The 21,604-nt window shown below is 43.7% G+C and overlaps 1 protein-coding gene across 1 annotated transcript; it reads left to right on the plus strand.

Annotated features, from left to right (window-relative positions):
• Positions 1-4,101: 4,101 nt before the first annotated feature.
• Positions 4,102-6,736, plus strand: LOC112218952 (beta-1,3-galactosyl-O-glycosyl-glycoprotein beta-1,6-N-acetylglucosaminyltransferase 3). Its single transcript, XM_024380194.2, has one exon. The coding sequence runs from the start codon at positions 4,548-4,550 to the stop codon at positions 5,883-5,885; it is 1,338 nt and encodes a 445-aa protein (XP_024235962.1). The 5' UTR covers positions 4,102-4,547; the 3' UTR covers positions 5,886-6,736.
• Positions 6,737-21,604: the final 14,868 nt, after the last annotated feature.

Consider the following 21,604-nt stretch of genomic DNA (forward strand, 5'->3'; position numbering starts at 1 on the left):
CTGTAGAAAAGCAATGGAACGTAGGTCGCTCTCATGTGAAATGTGCGTGACCAGCCGTGGCTCTCTGTCAGACCACTGACTCAAAGAGCTCTCATCCGGTCCCAATTCACAGTAGAAGCCTCATTTAAGTTTCTAAAGACAGTTGACATCTCGTGGAAGCCTTAGGAAGTGCAACTTGAACCATATCCCACTGTGTTTTCGATAGGGGCTGAGTTGAAAATCGACCAACCTCAGATCTCCCACTTCCTGATTTGATTTTTCTCAGGTTTTTGCCTGCCATATGAGTTCTGTTATACTCACAGACATCATTCTAAAAGTTGTAAAACTAATAATATGCATATATTAGCAACTGGGACTGAGGAGCAGGCCGTTTGCTCTGAGCACCTCTGGGCACCTTATTCATCCAAGCTACTCAATACTGCCCCCAACCATAAGACGTTAATGAAATGTCTAGGATGTTATTGTGGTATGTTAAAATAACTACGATGTTAATTGGTAATACAAGGTCTGTTGGGAGCACCTCAATTCAGGGTTTCCCTTTACCTGGTCAACATTGTGACACATTGGTAAATTCAGCTATTTAAACTAAATGCATGCTTTTCAAACGTTCGCTGCCCGCCCGACTAGCATCACTACTCTGTGCGGTTCTGACTAAAAATATGTGGACAACTATAAATACCTAGATGTCTAGCTAGACTGTAAACTCTCCTGCCAGATGCATATCAAACATCTCCAATCCAAAATTAAATCTAGAATCGGCTTCCTATCTCGCTACAAAGACTCCTTCACTCACTCCGCCAAACTTGCCCTGGTAAAACTGACTACCCTACCGATCCATGACTTCAGGGATGTAATTGACAAAATAGCCTCCAACACTCTACCCTCTACTTTGTCACCAAAGCCCCATATACCACCCACCACTACGACCTGTATGCTCTCAACGGCTGGTCCTCGCTACATATTCGTCGCCAGACCCACAGCCTCAAGATCATCAAAAGGTCTTTGCTAGGTAAAGCCCCGCCTTATCTCAGCTCACTGGTCACGATAACAACACCCACCTATTACCATACCCCGTTCAAGGGCTGAAATGTCTTAAGTCATTAAGTATTCAACTCCTTTGTTCTGGTAAGCCTAAATTAATTCAGGAGTAAAAATGTGCTTATCAAGTCACATAATAATTTCAATGGAGTCACTCCGTGTGCCATTATAGTGTTTAACATGATTTTAGAATCATTGCCTCTTCTCTGTACCCCACATATACAATTTTCTGTAAGGTCCCTCAGTCAAGCTGTAACGATCTTCGTCTTCATCGGATGAGGAAGGATCGGACCAAAACGCAGCGTGGTAAGTGTCCATTATTATTTATTATACCAGAACCCAAAATAACAACGTGAATGTAAGATTTTTTTATTTTTTCCTTCATTTAACTAGGCAAGTCAGTTAAGAACAAATTCTTATTTTCAATGAAGGCCTAGGAACAGTGGGTTAACTGCCTGTTCAGGGGCAGAACGACAGATTTGTACCTTGTCAGCTCGGGGGTTTGAACTTGCAACCTTCCGGTTACTAGTCCAACACTCTAACTACTAGGCTACCTTGCCGAAACATTGAAAATACAAAACAGGAAACAACTACCCACAAATACCAGGTGGGAAAACGCTACCTAAGTATGGTTCTAAATCAGAGACAACGATAGACAGCTGCCTCTGATTGGGAACCATACCAGGCCAAACACATAGAAACAAAAACATAGAAAAACAACATAGAATGCCCACCCCAACTCACGCCCTGACCAAACCAAAATAGAGACATAAAAAAGTAACTAAGGTCAGGGCATGACACTGAGTATTTTTCTTCCTCTCCGGCATCTGAGTTAGGAAGGACACCTGTATCTTTGTAGTGACTGTGTATTGATAACCATCCAAAGTGTAATACATAGCAGCGCCTCGTATCGGCCGGGCTAGAGTGGGCATCGAGCCAGGTGCCATGAAGCCGGCTCAGCGCATCTGGTCTCCAGGACGTCTCCTCGGGCCGGGGTACATGGCACCAGCCCTACGCACGGTGTCCCCGTTTCGCCAGCACAGCCCAGTGCGGGCTATTCCACCTTGCGGCACTGGCCTGGCTACGGGGAGCATTCAGCCAGGTAGGGTTGGGCAGGCTCGGTGCTCGAAACCTCCAGTGCGCCTCCACGGTCCGGTCTATCCGGTGCCGCCTCCACGCACCAGGCTGTCTCTCCGTCTCCTCCCTACAGGTGCTCCCGCCTGCTCAGCGCTGCCAGTCTTCCCCCTGTCCAGCGCTGCCAGAGTCTCCCGTCTGTCCTGACTGTCCTCCCGTTGCTAGGGTCCCCAGTCCGAGGTCGGCGGCGAGGGTCGCCGCTCTAAAGAGGCCACGGAGGCAGGTGAAGAGACGGACAAAAACTGTGGTGGAGTGGGGTCCACGTCCCGTGCTGCCACCGCCACCGCGGAGAGACGCCCACCCAGACACTCCCCTATAGGTTCAGGTTTTGCGGCCGGAGTCCGCACCTTTGGGGGGGGTACTGTCACGTTCTGACCTTAGTTCTTTTGTTATGTCTTTGTTTTAGTATGGTCAGGGCGTGAGTTGGGTGGGTTGTCTATGTTCCTTTTTCTATGATTTGGGATTTCTGTGTTTGGCCTGGTATGGTTCTCAATCAGAGGCAGCTGTCAATTGTTGTCCCTGATTGAGAACCATACTTAGGTAGCCTGGTTTCACTTTTGAGTGGTGGGTGAATGTTTCCTGTGTCTGTGTTTGTACCATACGGGGCTGTGTCGATTTTCATTTCTTCATTCACGTTGTTATTTAGTATTTTTGCAGTGTTCAGTTTTATATATTAAAATGGACACTTACCACGCTGCACATTGGTCCTCCAATCCTTCCTACTACTCCTCTTCGTCACTCTGCATGAGGCAAATGGTGATCACACAAGATACTGCCTGGTTTTCTGATCCATGCCCCTACCTTTTCTTTAAGGTATCTGTGACCAATGGATGCATAGCTGGACTCCCAGTCATGTGAAATCCATAGATTGGTCCTAATGAATTGATTTCAATTGACTGATTTCCTTATTTACTGTAACTCAGTAAAATCTCTGAACTTGTTGCATGTTGCGTTTATATTTTTTCCCAGTGTATATATAACTTATCTTCACCCTCAGCTCTGCCTTTTGTTTATCATGATACTATAAAGTTGGTTGCTGTCTGTCGGTGGTAATATGATGTCTAAGATGTTAGTCAAGGATATTTACTGATGAAAATGAAGGGAAATGCCCAGACAACATTGCTAACCAAAATAAACGGAGGTGATCCTTCACATGGATTAATACATCTAGTGTTTTGTAACTGCTGACACCTGTAACATAGGAGAGAATAGGTATTTAATCCATTTCTGTTTCTCTGCTGCTCAAGGACATAATTCCCATTATAATTTTCATGGTTTCTAAACAGGTCAAGTTACAGAGAGGAGAGAGGAAGTTTACCTTTATCATTTATTTCAAACAGGGGTTGGAACAGATCCGAAAACCAGAAAATAACAAACATTTTCAAGGAACAGAACCGAGAAAGAAAGTGATGTGTTCCGGAACAGAACTGTTATTTTAAGAGCATGGGACCCGGTCAATAACGTTCTTTTACATTCCATTTTTTTTCTCCAGTCCCACAAAAAATGCAACGAAGTCATTATGCAAAGCCCTCAAAGCCACTATAAAAGTTATTGCCAGTGTTTGCCTGCCAGCTGAACATCTTTACCAGTGTGTGTGTAGGCTACCTGCCCCTCGCCAATTCAATAATTAGGGAGAGATATTTATTTAGAGAACAGTGGATTAACTTTTTCAATGCTAGTTAAGGATATGATAGTTTTCATATTTGGATAGTTATCACATGATAGTTATCACATTGGATTTATTAACTACAAAAAGGTAAGACATGTTTTTATTTGAATTCTGGTGCCAGTCTGCACAAACATGTTTGTTAGCTTATTGCTAGCTTGTTAGCTAACTCTGGTCTAGCTCTGTAAAACTCTAGGCAGGATTATGTGTAATGTAATGGAACTGAGTCATGATCAATTGTTAGCTCTGGTCCAACATTAGTTGAGCCAACTCTCTGAAGTTCAAAGACATTCAAATTTCTTCCCAAATTGCCGCTCCTCCGTAGGTAAAAGTCTGTGGTAATGCATGTCATATCAACAAGATGTCCAGCGCTCTCCTCGCCCACAAAACGTCAGTCGCACATCGACCAGCAAATGATCCATGTACAGGGGAAACCATGCATAGCGTACTACAGGTTGAGCCACTCTTGAGCCACTCCCATGCCAACTAGAGTGTTTACCCCATGCACACAGACCATGCCCACTAAAGTCAATGATACAAATGTCCTTTTATACTGAGATGTGAGACTTGTCATTTGTTTTAGCTCTGAGGTATGAGCATTACTCAGTTGAGCAGCAGTGGGCAGCTCCTTGGATGTAGATACTAATACCACCACATAGACCATCATTGCTACAGAGAATAATACATCATAGATAATAAAAGACTAGGCATGTCTCTACTTCGGTTGTCAAGCCTTCAGAGAGTCTTCAGGAACTTATCTCTGATCATACTGAGTGGCTCTGTCTGTTTGTTCCTGTGGGCAGCTCTCAGACCCTGCTCTGACAGGAAGCCTCTCCGCTCTCCAGACCTCCTCCCTCTGCACTACGCTGTAGACTTGCCTGCCTGCTCAGCCATCATCCGAGGAGACTTAGAGGGTCTGGAGAAGGAACAGCTCAGGAGACTGCTGAAGACCAAGAAGAAGAGCCAGCTGCTGTCGGAGGCATTCTACCACAACGTGACACAGGACTGCCAGAGATTCGTCACAGACAGAGAGTTCATTACCATGCCTCTCAGCCCGGAGGAAGAAGAGTTCCCCATTGCATTCTCCATGGTCATCCACGAGAAGATTGAGATGTTTGACCGGCTCCTGCGTGCTTTATACACTCCTCAGAACGTCTACTGCGTCCACATCGACCAGAAATCATCCGAGGACTTCAAGAGTGCAGTGAGGGCTATTGTGTCCTGCCTACCCAATGTGTTTGTGGCCAGTAAGATAGAGAGCGTCATCTATGCCTCCTGGTCCAGAGTGCAGGCTGACCTGAACTGCATGGAGGACCTGCTAAAATCACCTGTCCAGTGGCGGTACCTTCTCAACACCTGTGGAACCGACTTCCCCATTAAGACCAATGCTGAGATGGTTCAGGCCCTCAAGCTGCTGAACGGAAAGAACAGCATGGAGTCAGAGGTCACCAACGGCTACAAGAAGGGCAGATGGCAGTTCCACCACAACGTCACAAACACTGTGGTCAGGACAGAGGTTAAGAAGACCCCTCCACCTATCAACACCCCCATGTTCTCTGGCAACGCCTACTTTGTGGCATCCAGGGCCTTCGTCCATCACGTGATGAAGAGTCAGGAGGTCCAGGTTCTGCTGGAGTGGGAGAAGGACACCTATAGTCCTGATGAACACCTGTGGGCCACTCTGCAGCGCATGACCGCTGTCCCAGGCTCCAACCCCTCCAACAGTAAGTACCAGCAGTCTGATATGAACTCCATAGCCAGGGTAGTGAGGTGGAGCTACCTGGCTGGGGATGTGAGGAGCGGAGCCCCCTACCCCCACTGCTCCGGGACCTACAGGAGAGCTGTGTGTGTCTATGGAGCTGGAGACCTGCAGTGGCTCCTAAACCAACACCACCTTATCGCTAACAAGTTTGACCCCGAGGTGGATGATGTGGCTATTAGATGTCTGGAGTCATACCTGCGCTTCAAAGCAACACACCGTGTATCATTAAAGACAGTGGAATCTGGGAGTATCGTACCAAAACTATTAAATGTTAACAGGTTGTAAATACGGTAATACACATTTATTTATAATATATGATATATTTCTGATTTGTACAGAATATTTATGTTAATACTGTATATTTATGATTGCCATGCTTATTTAAAATATGTTTTGGATTGTATTGACATTTTAGTTTTTATCCAGAGCAACTTACCATTAGTGATTGTTGTATATTTCTGATGATACTGTATTGAAGGTTGGAAATACAGCCATGTATGTTTATTTATGTTTCTTTAACTGTTGGGGTTGTAGATTTTTCACTGTAGATTTTTCTGAATGCCATGTACTGTATTTCCTAGATATATATCCTCCTGTACTCGTTATTTATTACGCAGCACCGCCATCTAGTGGAATGACTTGTCTAACTGGACACAGCAGTACTGTAACCTCATTATAACAGTTATATATGTGTACTCAACAATGCCGGGGTGAAGGTTGTATATCATGATAAGTTATTGATTACAGAATCAGCTAATCTTCTCTCAGTGTTTTTATCAATGTCACTTTAATTAATGTCAACAATATCTTGAGTTACACCAAGGTACTAAGGCTGCTTGTTACTTTGCCTACTCATAAAAAAAAAATTGTTGTTGGAACCATCATCAATCATTTTTGCACAGCGTACTGTATGTTGACTGTATACCTAAGACATGATTGTATCTAACTTGAGTCCAACATGAAACCCAGTCTTGTCATGTAATTTAGTGTTACTGTAGTATATCATTTATTAAGAATAAATATGCCTGTCATGCCCTGGTCTTAGTATTTTGTATTTTCTTTATTATTTTGATCAGGCCAGGGTGTGACATGGGTTTATTATGTGGTGTGTTTTGTCTTAGGTTTTTTTGTAGGAATTGGGATTGTGGTATAGTGGGGTTTTCTAGAAAAGTCTATGGTTGCCTGAAGTGGTTCTCAATCAGAGGCAGGTGTTTATCGTTGTCTCTGATTGGGAACCATATTTAGGCAGCCATATTCTTTGAGTGTTTCGTGGGTGATTGTTCCTGTCTCTGTGTTAATTTGCACCAGTAGAGGCTGTTTAGGTTTCACGGTTATTGTTTTGTATTTGTTCGTGTTTATCTTTTATTAAACATGTATCAGAATAACCACGCTGCATTTTGGTCCGATCCTTGCTACACCTCCTCTTCAGAGGAGGAGGAAGAAAACCGTAACAATGCCAACTGTATGTATTGCCGACTACTGTAGTAACTATATGTCATACACTTCGGAAGCAGTGTGCTCTTCTGTCCAATCCTTCCTCATAAATACAGACAGTTAGACTGGCGTCACATTCAGTTCTAGCCTCAACCGCTATCTCTTTTCTGTTTTCACATGAAATATACAGACACAATATCATCCATCCAGGCAGGCAGACAGACAGGCGGAGAGAACACATTCAGGGGACAGTTGGGACAGCAACTTTTTTTTCATGCAGGATTCTTACAAAGACATCAGCAGTAAAGCCTTTCCAGGTGCTCTGAGACATGCAGTAAAACATTTCCAGGTGCTGTGAAACTTGCTCTATTTAACTCTGTGGAGGTCATGTGACCTAGCATTAGGCTCAAATCAAAGAAACCTTAAAAATATATGAATCTCTGTCCTTTCTCACCTGAAAATAAAGATTTAAATGTAATGAATAATATGCATCAAGCCTTAACAGAGTGCCTTAAATACATTGAAGATACAACAGTAACTAAGACAAAGTCAACATCTCTACCTTTGGCTTGATACATAAAAGGTTATCGAAATTCAACAGAGCATGGTGGAGAGATTAGAGATCAGGAGGTTGGCGTTGTAGGCTAGTGGCCAATCCTTAAAAATTGTGTTAATTTGAGATACCCCTACACGAGGTAGAGCAAAACACAACCATCTTTTTTTTCATATTGTTACATTTGAGTAATTTAGCAAATGCTCTTATCCAGAGGGACTTACAGTTAGTGCATTCATCTTAAAATAGCTAGGTGGGACAACCACATATCAGATTCATAGTAAGTACATTTTCCTCAATAAAGTAGCTGTCAGCAAGGTAACCTTAACCCTAACCCTATCAGCAAGTTAAGGGGGGGAGGAAATGTTAGTAAAGTATACTGTTGTGAACTAACAGATGTTTTTGGAAGATGGGCAGGGACTCTTGGTTTGACATGACAGAGATGAGCTTGGACTGGGCTGAGCGCAAGATGCCCTCCTGTAGGGGTGGGATGGCTAATCGACCAGTGGTGGCAGAATGGAGTTCTCGGGTTGGGTTGTATGGTTTGTGCATAGACTGAAGGTAGAGAGGAGCAGTTCCTCTTGCTGTTCCGTATGCAAGTACCATGGTCTTGTTGTGGATGTGAGCTTTGACTGGAAGCCAGAGGAGTGTGTGGAGGAGAGAGGTGACATGGAAGACCTAGGGAAGATTAAACACCAGGCTGCAGGGTTCTGGATAAGTTGGGAGGGGGGTTGATGGCACAAGCAGGGAGCCCAGCCAAACAGAGATTTGCTATAGTCCAGATGGGAGATGACAAGTGCCTGGATTAGGACCTGCGCTGCCTCCTATATGACGTAGGGTCGAACTATGCAGGTGTTGTAGAGCATGAACCTGGAGGAGTGAGTCACTGATTTGATGTTTGCAGAGAACAACAGGGTTTGGTCAAGGGTCACGCCAAGTTTCTTTGCACTCAGGAAGGGGGACATGGTGGACATGTCATTTGTGATGGAGAGGTCTTGAAGCAGGTAGGCCTTCCCCGGGAGGAAGCAGCTCCGTCTTGTCGAGGTTTAGCTTGAGGTGTTGGGCCGACATCCAACCTGAGATATCAACTAGGCACGAGGTGATGGGTGTTGCCACCTGGGTGTCAGAAAGGGGGAGGAGAAAGGGTGTTCAGTTTCATCCGCATAGCAATGCTAGGAGAGACCATGTCAGGATATGATGGAGCCAAGTGACTTGGTGTAAAGAGAGAAGAAGGCCTAAAACTGTGCCCTAGGGGACATCATTAATGAGAGTACGTGATGCAGACACAGATCCTCTACATGTCACCTGGTAGGAGCGTCCTGCCAGGTAGGATGCAATCCAAGAGTGTTTCAGAGCCTGAGACGCCCAGCCCTGAGACGGTGGAGAGGAGGATCTGATGGTTCATGGTGTTGTGGACAGAACTAGGATGAAAACAGAGGATAGAGATGTAGCTTTGACAGCCTCTGTGACACAGAGAAGAGCAGTCTCATGTTGAGTGACCCATCTTGAAGCCTAACTGGTTAGGGTCAAGAAGATTGATATGAGAGAGATAGTGAGAGTTGGTCAGAGACACAACGCTCAAGTGTTTTGGAAAGGAAAGAAAGGATGCTGGTCTATAGTTTTTGACGTCAGAGGAGTCAAGTGTTGATTTCTTGAGAAGGGGAGGGACTCGGGCCATTTTGAAGCCAGAGGGAATTCAGCCAGTGGTCAGGGATGAGTTGGTGAGGGAAGTGAGGAGCGGGAGAAGGTCTACAGAGATGGGGATGGGGTCGAGCGGGCAGGTTGTTTGCTGGCCAGAGCTCACTAGTCGTAGGATTTCATCTGGAAAGAGAAGTGAGAAAGAGGTCAAGGCGTAGAGTAGTTCTGTGTGAGTGGGACAAGTGAATAAAATAGGCTGAGTGAATGAGGAGCGGATGTCGCCAACCTTATTTTCAAAGTGGTTGACAAAGTCATCTGTAGAGAGGGAGGAGGGAGGGGGAGTGGGGTTAAGGAGCGAGGAGAAGGTGGGAAATAGTTTTATAGGGTTAGAGGCAGACGCAATACATTTTGAGTGATTGAAAGTGGCAGATACAGAGGAAGAGAAGTGTCATGACTTGCCAGTCCTGAGATGGAGATCGTGGGTGCTGCTCCCCCTCCTGGTGATGTTGGCCAGTTTTATGATGGTTGTAAATACGTTCCTTGCCAAGCAGTGTGGAGGGAGAGACCCAAAGGGTTTTCTCCCACCAAAACTCCTACCTCCCTGAAATTGGAGAATTGAACAATATTTAGGTGGAAATGGTCAGTGGAGACTAAAATATATATATATTTTTTATGTTGTGACATCATGAAAGACGGTAGAACCACAACTGTATCTCTGTTTGTATACACTTCTCAATGAGGTTTACATCTGAATGTTGTATAAAATCAATCATTAAGAAAACTTTTGAAAAAGATAGAAATGTGATTTTATTCTTCTAAATGAGAAAATATTTTTTCATGTAAAGTTAATCAAGTCAATAACCATGCCCAAGTATGCACAGAGATTATGCAAAACGTAATGGAACACGCTTTTTCCTCAAGTGTTTAAAAGGATGCGCTGAAGAATTAACATATTAGACCAGTTACATGAAGCACCAGGGAGAGCTCCTGGTCGTGGTAGTGGTAAGAATGGATACTTTGACGTACCCTGCACAGTATTTCTTAGAGTTGATCTCATTAGAATGCTTCAGAGGTTGTTGGTGTTCTCTTCCTAGGCTGCGTACATTTTCAGCTGCAGACTGATAATGCGACATCTAGGATTTGCTTCTTCTGTAGTGATCAATAGATTCAGAGTTTATAACAATTTTGCGACATTCGGCTTACATCTCAGTCTACTTGGTCTATAGGGTGGTAAACATTTCAATTTGGGGACCAGCGTCCTCACATTCTCTGGCCTTGTCCTTTGGTTTAAAACTACAACTCTACCATTTTGCCACATCCAGCTCACGCCTTAGTCTGCTTGGTCTATAGAGTGGTAGTTTTCTTAAGGACATGGTGATCTTTGGTGGCCAAACCAGTCGGACATCCAACATCTCCATGACCAAAGGAATGGACGATTAAGGACAGCTCAATCATAAATTGCAATCACTTTTTCCAAATGAGCAGTTAGAGTAAATATTTAGTATTTTCATGAGTGAAGCTCAATGTCCGATAGATTAACTAATTTGTCTCACCTCCACGCGCTCTCTGAATTCACCACCGTGTTACAACCAATCTGTCCTGTCTTCGAGACTATTTGCTGTATATTGTTAGTGTCTATTTGTGTATTCTGTAATTGTTTAATTCGATCGTAAATAAATTGATTGAGCCACATTGTGTATCGCTTTTTCATGAATAGAGAAGTGTTTGTGCAGACTACAAGAAATGACGACGTTCAGAATGACTGAGGTGATAATACATGAACCTCTTGAGACTAGGGGGCAGTATTTTCAGTTTTGGAAAAAGAATGTTCTCAAAGTAAACGGGCTATTTCTCAGGACAATGTGCTAGAATATGCATATAATTGACAGCTTATGATAGAAAACACTCTCCAAAACTGTAAACATATTGTCTGTGAGTATAACAGAACTGATATTGCAGGCGAAAGCCTGAGAAAAATCCAATCAGGAAGTGACTCTTATTTTGAAACCTCTGCGTTCCTATGCCTCCCTATTTGAGCATTGAAAGGGATATCAACCAGATTCCTTTTTCTATGGCTTCCCTAATGTGTCTACAGTCACAATACAGTATATATATATAGTTTCAGGCTTTTATTTTGAAAAATGAGCGTGGACAACATTGCGTCAGTGGTCAGCTGGTGGCTCAGAGTGATTTGTGCGTAATAGATAAAGGCGGCCATTGCTCCTCTCGCTCCTATTAAGAAGCCAATTGTCCCGGTTGATATATTATCAAATAGATATTTGAAAAACACCTTGAGGATTGATTATAAAAAACATTTGTCATGTTTCTGTCGATATTATGGATATAATTTGGAATATTTTTCGGCGTTGTCGTGACCGCAATTTCCTATGGATTTCTCAACAAAACGTGAAGAACAAACGGAGGTATTTCGGCTATAAAAATAATCTTATGGAACAAAATGAACATTGGCTGTCTAACTGGGAGTCTCCTTAGTGAAAACATCAGAAGCTCATCAAAGGTAAACAATTTAATTTGATTGCTTTTCTGATTTTTGTGACCAAGCTGCCTGCTGCTATCTGGACATAATGCTATGCTAGGCTATCGATAAACTTACACAAATGCTTGTCTTGCTTTGGCTGTAAAGCATAATTTCAAAATCTGAGATGACAGGGTGATTAACAAAAGGCTAAGCTGTGTTTCACTCTATTTCACTTGTGATTTCATGAATATGAATATTTTCTAGTAAGATTTATTTGTCCGTTGTGTTATGCTAATTAGTGTAGTTGATGATAATTATTCCGGATCCGGGAGGGGTAGTTTCAAGAGGTTATTAAGAAGTGATTGTAATAAGATCTGAGTGAGTTAAATTCTGGAAATAGTTTAAACATTTTCCCGTGGTTCCCCAACTTCTTAGTTAATTCATGTTTACATGATTAGTTTAATCACATAATAATAATTACACATTGATTTGAGATAACAGTCTTCACATCAATGAATAGTCACTTTACGTATGGACATATGGTGCCACGTGTGAAGCGTCTAAGATAGAGCGAGATTTAACTGTTGAATTAAGTACTGTATATATATGAATTGTGCAAACAGACTGTTGTATAGGAAGAGAGCCACTGGCAGGATTTTGGTGTGTCTGTGTAACCATCAAAGTTGTCCCCGGTGTTGTGTATCTGAAGACATCAGAGTTACATGAGATGTTAAATTTCAGATATAGTCCTTTAGACCAAACGTGTACTATTTCTGTCACTCGCGTCTTAGGAGCAAGTGAGTCGGTCAGTAGTAATTTCTAGAGCGAGGGCATAGATCCAGCAATGTTAGAAATTTGAGGATAGCTCTATTCGTTAACCGGGCCGGAGTATTATCTATCCATCTACCTCACTTGCGGGTAGGCCACAAGCGTATCTCTTTTTAAATTACCGCGCATCCCGGTAATAAAGGGCTAGCAAAGCAGAATGCCGAATGGGTTGAATGTGAGACGTCACTTGCAAACCCTCTTCCCATAGTGTAAATTATTCTGTTGTGTGCTTGGAACAGTATATGAACAGCTAGCTGTGCACGAGATGCTAAAGCTAACAATGGGAGAGCAGCCATTTTGTTTCCTGTGTCACGTTGAAATTACCCTGTCTTGGGTGACGGGAGTCCCACCCCTCTGTACTTCTGTTTGATTTCAGCTTTCTGCGATCAGTGAAGAATCGGCAGTCATTTAAAAAAAAACGTTTAGTTCTATTTGCCACCCAACGTGGTCTCACATTTATAACAAGTGGTTACTCTTCTGATATGGCTAATCTCAACTGATTAGATGTCGTTGTCTCATTCAATTTAACTAAGAGGTAATATTTCCAAGACTTACCTTCTTCAAATTGACATTTTGAATAATATCCAAATTTATTTGGTTTCATCAAATGAGACAATTTTAACGTTTTCACATTAACCTTGATACAGAATGCTTTCCGGTTAATTCAAGTTCAATTCCCAAATATCCTAAAAAGGTTTGATTTATCATTAACATTGATTAATCAATCAAATTTGTTTTTGCAAAGCTCACTGAATCTCTCCCCAGTTCTGACGGAAGTCCCGCTTTCGTGGGAATCCAATGTAGTTTCAGCTTTAGGGATAATGACCTTGGTGGTGAATGTACCCTCACATTTGAACTACTGGTTACACATTTTAAACTTTTCCATATTAACCTAGATGAAGGAATGCTCTCTGGTTAATTCATGTTTAATCCCCAGATAGCCTATGATTAATGATTAATGATTATCACTGACTAATGAATTCAAATTGCTTTTAAAAGATAATTGGAACCAAACCCCCAGTACTGCTCCAGTATTGACAAAGTCCTGCCTTCACGGGAATCCCACGTGGCTTCAGCCTTAGCGATAAGTGACCCTGGTGGTGAAAGTACTGACTGGATTATAATAAGTGCAACCAGTAATCGCAATCGATTGGATATCATAGTCTCACTCAATTTAAGAAGTTAAATTGCTGAACATACCTATTCAGGTTCTTCCAATTAAATTAGATATTTTAAACTTCCCAATATTAACCTAGATGAACCAACTTCTCAGGATAATTAAAGTTTAATTTACAGATAGCCTATTCAGTTATAATTAATCATTATAATTGATTAATGTTTCTAGGGCTACATTCTGCTTAAAAGGCAGCGCTCAAAATTCAAAAATATGTTTTAGAAATATGTAACTTTCACACATTAACAAGTCCAATACAGCAAATGAAAGATAAACATCTTGTTAATCTACCCATCGTGTCCAATTTCAAAAATGATTTACAGTGAAAGCACAACATATGATTATGCTAGGTCATAGCCAAATCAAAAAAACACAGCCATTTTTCCAGCCAAAGAGAGGAGTCACAAAAAGCAGAAATATAGATACAAATGAATCATTAAGATACAACTGTTATTCACAGAATTAAAGATAGACTTCTCCTTAATTAATGCAACCGCTGTGTCAGATTTTTTTTTAACTTTACGGAAAAAGCATAATCTGAGAACGGTGCTCAGAACCCAAAACAGCCAGAGGAATATCCGTAATTTTGGAGTCCACAAAGTTAGAAATAACACCATAAATATTCACTTACCTTTGATCTTCATCGGAAGGCACTCCCAGGAATCCCAGTTCGACAAGAAATGACTGATTTGTTCCATAAAGTCCATCATTTATGTCTAGCCACTTGTTGTTAGCGTGTTCAGCCCAGTAATCCATCTTCATGAGGCGCAGGCACTTCGTCCAGATAGAAACTCAAAAGGTTCTGTTACGATCCTTTAGAAACATGTCAAACGATGTATGGAGTCAATCTTTAGGATGTTTAACATAAAACATCAATAATGTTCCAACCGGAGAATTCCTTTGTCTGCAGAATAGCACTGGAACGAGAGTTAACTCTGTCGGGAGCGCGCGTTATGAGGCCAAGGCACTATGCCAGACCACTGACTCAAAGACGTCTTATGAGGCCCTCCTTGTAAGGGTTTTCTGGTGAAAGAGAGGCGGACCAAAATGCAGCGTGGTGGTTATTCATGTTTTTAATATAGACGACTATACATGAACAGACTATACAAAACAAGAAAAGTGAAAACCTAAACAGTCCTATCTGGTGCAAACACAGAGACAGGAACAAAGACACTAAGGACAATCACCCACGACAAACTCAAAGAATATGGCTGCCTAAATATGGTTCCCAATCAGAGACAATGATAAACACCTGCCTCTGATTGAGAACCACTCCAGACAGCCATAGACTTTGCTAGATAACCCCACACTACAATCCCAATACACACCAAAACCAAGACAAAACACACCACAATACAAAAACCCCATGCCACACCCTGGCCTGACCCAATACATGAAGAAAAACACAAAATACTTAGAACAGAACCCCCTAAGGTGCGGACTCCCGAACGCACCTCAAAACAATAGGGAGGGTCCGGGTGGGCGTCTGTCCATGGTGGCGGCTCCGGCGCGGGACATGGAACCCACTCAGTTAATGTCTTAGTCCCCTCTCCTCGCGTCCCTGGATAGTCCACCCTCGCCGCCGACCATGGCCTAGTAGTCCTCACCCAGAAACCCACTGGACTGAGGAGCAGATCGGGACTGAAGGACAGCTCGGGACTGAGGCAGCTCGGGAGTGAGAGGAAGCTCGGGAGTGAGAGGAAGCTCGGGAGTGAGAGAAAGCTCAGGCAGGTAGGTAGATCTACCAGATCCTGGCTGGCTGGTGGTTTCAGCAGATCCTGGCCGACTGGCGGATCCTGGCCGACAGGCGGATCCTGGCAGATCCTGGCCGACTGGCAGATCCTGGCAGATCTGGAAGAGTCTGGATGACTGGCAGATCTGGAAGAGTCTGGATGACTGGCAGATCTGGAAGAGTCTGGCTGACTGGCAGATCTGGAAGAGTCTGGCTGACTGGCAGATCTGGAAGAGTCTGGCAGATCTGGAAGAGTCTGGCTGACTGGCGGATCCTGGCAGACTGAAAGATCTGGCTGCTCCACGCTGACTGGCGGCTCTGGCTGCTCCATGTAGGCTGACAGCTCTGGCGGCTTTTTACAGACTGGCAGCTCTGGCGGCTCCGTGCAGACTGGCAGGTCCTTGCAGACTGGCAGCTCCTTACAGACTGACAGCTCCGTGCAGACTGGCAGCTCCGTGCAGACTGGCAGCTCCGTGCAGACTGGCAGCTCCGTGCAGACTGGCAGCTCTGGCTGCTCCATGCAGACTGGCAGCTCTGGCTGCTCCATGCAGACTGACAGCTCCTTGCAGACTGACAGCTCTGGCTGTTCCATGCAGACTGGCAGCTCTGGCTGCTCCATGCAGACTGACATCTCTGGCTGCTCCATGCAGACTGACAGCTCCTTGCAGACTGACAGCTCTGGCTGCTCCATGCAGACTGGCAGCTCCTTGCAGACTGGCAGCTCCTTGCAGACTGGCAGCTCCTTGCAGACTGGCAGCTCCTTGCAGACTGGCAGCTCTGTGCAGACTGACAGCTCCGTGCAGACTGACAGCTCAGGCTTCTCCATGCAGGCTGGCAGCTCTGGCTGCTCCATGCAGGCTGGCAGCTCTGGCTGCTCCATGCAGGCTGGCAGCTCTGGCTGCGCTGAACAGGCGGGAGACTCCGGCCGCGCAGGAGAGGAGAAAGGCTCTGGCTGCGCTGAACAGGTGGGACGCACTGTAGGCCTGATGCGTGGTGCTGGCACTGGTATGCCGTGCATACTATGCCAAGCCAACAGCTTTCTTTCTACTCTGTCCAATACATCCTCCACACTCTCAGACTCAGCACTCTGCTTTCGCCGACAGCTCCAATTCCATCCATGGCTCTGCCCAGGGTCCTTGTCCGTCAAGGATCTCCTCCCAAGTCCATTTATCCAAAGAGTGCAGCCTCTCCCACTGCTGCTGCTGCCTCTGTTGCTTCTCCTGCTGCTGCCTTTGCTGCTGCTGCTGTTTCTCCTGCTGCACCTGTCGCTTCTCCTGCTGCTGCTGTTGCTGCTGCCTCTGTTTACCACGCTGCTTGGTCCTTGGTTGGTGGGTGATTCTGTAAGGGTTTTCTTCTGGTGAAAGAGAGGAGGACCAAAATGCAGCGTGGTGGTTATTCATGTTTTTAATAAAGACGACTATACATGAACAGACTATACAAAACAAGAAAAGTGAAAACCTAAACAGTCCTATCTGGTGCGAACACAGAGACGGGAACAAAGACACTAAGGACAATCACCCACGACAAACTCAAAGAATATGGCTGCCTAAATATGGTTCCCAATCAGAGACAATGATAAACACTTGCCTCTGATTGAGAACCACTCCAGACAGCCATAGACTTTGCTAGATAACCCCACTAGCTACAATCCCAATACACACACACCAAAACCCCAAGACAAAACACACCACAATACAAAAACCCCATGCCACACCCTGGCCTGACCCAATACATGAAGAAAAACACAAAATACTTAGACCAGGGCGTGACACTCCTTTATAGTAGAATCCTCATTCAAGTTTCTAAAGACGGTTGACATCCAGTGGAAGCCGTAAGAAGTTAACATTTATCCATATATCAATGTGTATTCGGTAGGCCAAGCTTTGAAAAACTACAAACCTCAGATGTCCCACTTCCTGGTTGGATGTTTCTCAGGTTTTCACCTGCCATATGAGTTATGTTATACTCACAGACATCATTCAAACAGTTTTAGAAACTTCAGAGTTCTTTCCATCTAATACTAATTATAATATGCATATATTAGCATATGGGACAGAGTAGGAGGCAGTTCACTCTGGGCACGCTATTCATCCAAAAGTGAAAATGCTGCCCCCTATCCCAAAAAGGTTAATCAATTAAATTTGCTTTGCATATTCATTCACGTCCAACTCGTACTTTACTGATGCAGTATTGATGAACATTAACGTCTATAAATAGATTAAAACCGTTTTCCACGCCAAACTAGATGCATCTGACGAGTTATCTACAAACAGGAATGCACAACTTGATAATACGCATGCAGTTTTGTTGAACGTTACTCAAAGTAACAGTGTTCTCCTCCAAATGATGCAGACCAAAGACAATCCATTAATGACCACAATGATTAAGTTGGATGACAAATCAGCAGAACTCATTGAAGTTGCTGACCAAATGAATGAAGAGAGAACTCAGGTGATGTATATGGAAATATTGATTTCTAAGCAAGCGGAGGAATTCTCATCACTGAATTTCTCGCTCCGTACTCAAGACCTCTATCTGAAAACCATGACAAATAAGTATGAGGCCGAATGGAGAAAATGCAACACTCACGTGTCAAAAAATAAGTGCTCTAAGTGCTTAAATGGACTCTATGATGACGCAGAATACCACCCTTAGGTACCATCGGGTGGAATTCCAGAATGATCAGGCGCTACAGCGTGACTACCCAAACCAAGCAACCGGAGCCCGGTTGGAGTGAAGACGATAAAAGGTTTCAGACATTGCAACCCTCATGTGTCCCTCAGTTTTCTACTCTTGGCCACAGAGAAATATGGCGCCTCTTCGCCAACAAAGCCAAGGCTTGGCTTCTCCTCTTTGACTTTCGGCCCTAATTTTCCCACAGGATGAAGCCAACCTTCTCCGCCCACTTGGCACGGAACGCCTTGATATACTTGTCAAAAACTTCCCCACCTTTGACCCCGTTACAGGTCAGTCAAACGATACTGAGACGTTCATAGCTGACATGGAGAATATATTGAATGGCTACTCGAACGCTACTGGTTCTGACAGGCTTTACCTGTTGATGCGAACATCGAAAAGACACATGACGAGGTTCAGTGGTCTACAACTGCAACACGTGCTAAACGACTACGCTAAACTTGCCACAGCTTTGAAAGTAGAATTCAGTTGTTCTGCGACTCGCAAACACAATAGCTCACTGGCTTAAACTGTCAAACATGCTAGGGAATGAACACCCACAAGCATACTTTCATAGGCTTCATTCAGCTTACTTTGGCCTACTCACTGAAACAGGAATGGAAGCTGTTACCATTCAAACAAATGTTTCTGTCGAACATGTATCCCACCTTCATTACCTACTTGGGCCATACAGCCCACTTTGGCTTGCCTATCTTACAACTTACAGCTTGCAAGCACAGCTTTTGAGGCATCAAAAGCATGCAATGCTAAGAGCCCTGACATCTTGGTTTTGAAGTTTGACCAGGAGCACTCACTCCAGTTAGAGGGTGCATTATCAGGTATTGGAGAGTTGAGACATGATGCACAACAACGGTTTCAACCACAAACCCCGATTCCAATAACCACTGCGGTCAAAATAACTGTAAAGTATGTTGACATTGAAATGACTACGTTCGCTACGTTCCTGCACCCAACCTACACAAAGAGTCAGAGCACAAGGGTAACAAAAGGTTCGAGGATGATCAAAACAAAGACCAATGTTCTCTAGAAGTTCTACTACATGAAGAACTAAAGCGACAAAAATGTGAGAATTTGGAAAAAGATATGTCACAGGGACTAAGCAGGGAATTGCCGCACACCAGGTCTGCAGGTATTAAAACCCTTAGCAAGGACGTTAAAAATCTAATTTCTCCCGTTCTTATTCAAGACCCTATCCAGGGCCGGCTCGATCAAGAAACAAGCCCACAGGCTTTGTCTGTAAACTCTGACTAAAAGACTGCGAAGAAAGAGGTTTAAAGCTTCGCAAAAGCCAAGTCCATTCAAATTCTGATAAGTCGATCTGCTTTCAAATTGAACATAAATTACACATCACACCACTCCACTAAACGCAACTCTAAAAGGCCATACCTGGAAACAGTCCTGGAGGACTGCTTAACTTGTCATGTGCAAATTATTTTGCGTATGACAAATATTAGCATAGATCTCAAACATTGTTCAATGATCTCAAAGGGGCTTTGAAGCCATCTAAACGTTGGTTAAAAGTGAAACGATGCTACACTACACTTCGAGGTTTCACTCAGACTACCTCGCCTCTCACATTGAGAGTCATGCTGAAGCTACATTTCCAGGACGTATCACTTGTTCACTCTGTGTATATTACCAGCCACGAATCAGAAACCCTGCAACTTGGAGCAAAATTGATTGATGGGTTACTCCCACTGATGTATTGCAAAACATACCACATATGGTCACAGGTCACAGTGCCTTCGCCACTGACCACACTGTCCTCCCCCAACGCTAACTGAAACACAGTAATCCACGATGGGTATCTGTCGAAAGCACCCCTTGGGAAAAAGACGTTTCGTAACCTCTTGGTGCAGAGTCCGATCCAAGGAGATATTACGATATCTCGACACATTCCATCAGTAAACCTGATTGACCATTCTTCTCATGATTTCAAGCCATCAGTCTCTGTGAATGAGCAACTTCCTTCTTCTTTGAAGTCGTGCAATACTGTGGTTGAGATGAACTTTTCTTGCCCTTTGGACACTTCCGCAAGTACTGCGGCCGTCTCAGCAAAAAAAATATAGAAGCACAGTGTCACGGTCTTCCTCCTCTTCATCTGAAGAGGAGAGGTGAGAAGGATCGGAGGACCAAAATGCGGCGTGGTATGTGTTCATGGTGAATATTTAATTTAAGAAAGTACTGAACACTGAATACAAAAACAATAAACCAATAACGACCGTGAAGCTATAAATGAGACTTGTGCTGACACAAGCAACTAGCATAGACAATCACCCACAAACAAACAGTGCAACCCAGGCTACCTAAGTATGATTCTCAATCAGAGGCAACTAATGACACCTGCCTCTGATTGAGAACCATACTAGGCCGAAAAATTCAAATCCCCAAACCATAGAAACAAACATAGACTGCCCACACCAACTCACGCCCTGACCATACTAAATACATACAAAACAAAGGAAATAAAGGTCAGAATGTGACACACAGTGTACCATGCTTCCCCGATGATACATCTTCCGCTTTGTGGGGGACTGTCACACCTTACAATGACACTAATGGCATCAGTCCCACAACTGACCCAATGACTCCCACTGGTGAAACACTTTGTAATATCACAAGACAGATATCCTCGCCTCAGTTTGCAGGTACTGAAGAGGTTGCCACAAGTGGACACTGTGGTGACTGACAGGCCTCGAGAGCCACTAAGCGTTTTCAACCACAAATACCAGGAGATTTGGTTGAAAGGTTACAGCCATTCTAATGACAAAGCGGCCGCTGACAACTCGTACACAGGGTCCGATATTTTAGTTCGTGCCTCAGACACAAACACTAACCGCTGGTGGAAGGATCCCGAGATGCAAAGGGGTGGAATACCAGCCCAGACCCATGATGAGCCTCATCAAGGCCAGTGGGGGGTGGGGGGGGGTCAAGACTACGTGCAACAGAACCTTAGAACACATCTACGATATCATTGAGGCGTACCACACTGGTGGTAAAAGAAGTCCAGTGGACGTTCCACCTCCAAAACAAATAGCAAAAATGTATCAGTCCATATCATATGTAGTTTCAACTACAATGCACCTAGCAAAATCTCTAATCATGTATTCCAGAATATATCAGTAGGATACCTGGTCCACTTGAGTACCACTACCAATATCAGCAACAGTCAGTCCAGCAACATTCAGTGAGAAGGTTAAAGACCTATCAAGTCAAATGGCCCTAGACAACAGCGACAGAGTAGTTAGTAGTCACTCAGATTGCAAATCTCCAAAACACTATACTGATGGTTAAGACTTAGTTAAATAAATGTTATATTTTAAAAATGTTTTCATTTTTTTTGTATTGTTATAGTTTTGTTGTTGTATTGTTATGGTTTGTTATTGAATTGTTGTCGTATTTTGATGGTTTTGTTATTGTATTGTTATGGTCTTGTTATTGGATTGTTATTATATTTTGGTTGTATTGT

This window comes from Oncorhynchus tshawytscha, linkage group LG19 (assembly GCF_018296145.1).
Source record: "Oncorhynchus tshawytscha isolate Ot180627B linkage group LG19, Otsh_v2.0, whole genome shotgun sequence".
Classification (NCBI taxonomy): Eukaryota; Metazoa; Chordata; class Actinopteri; order Salmoniformes; family Salmonidae; genus Oncorhynchus; species Oncorhynchus tshawytscha.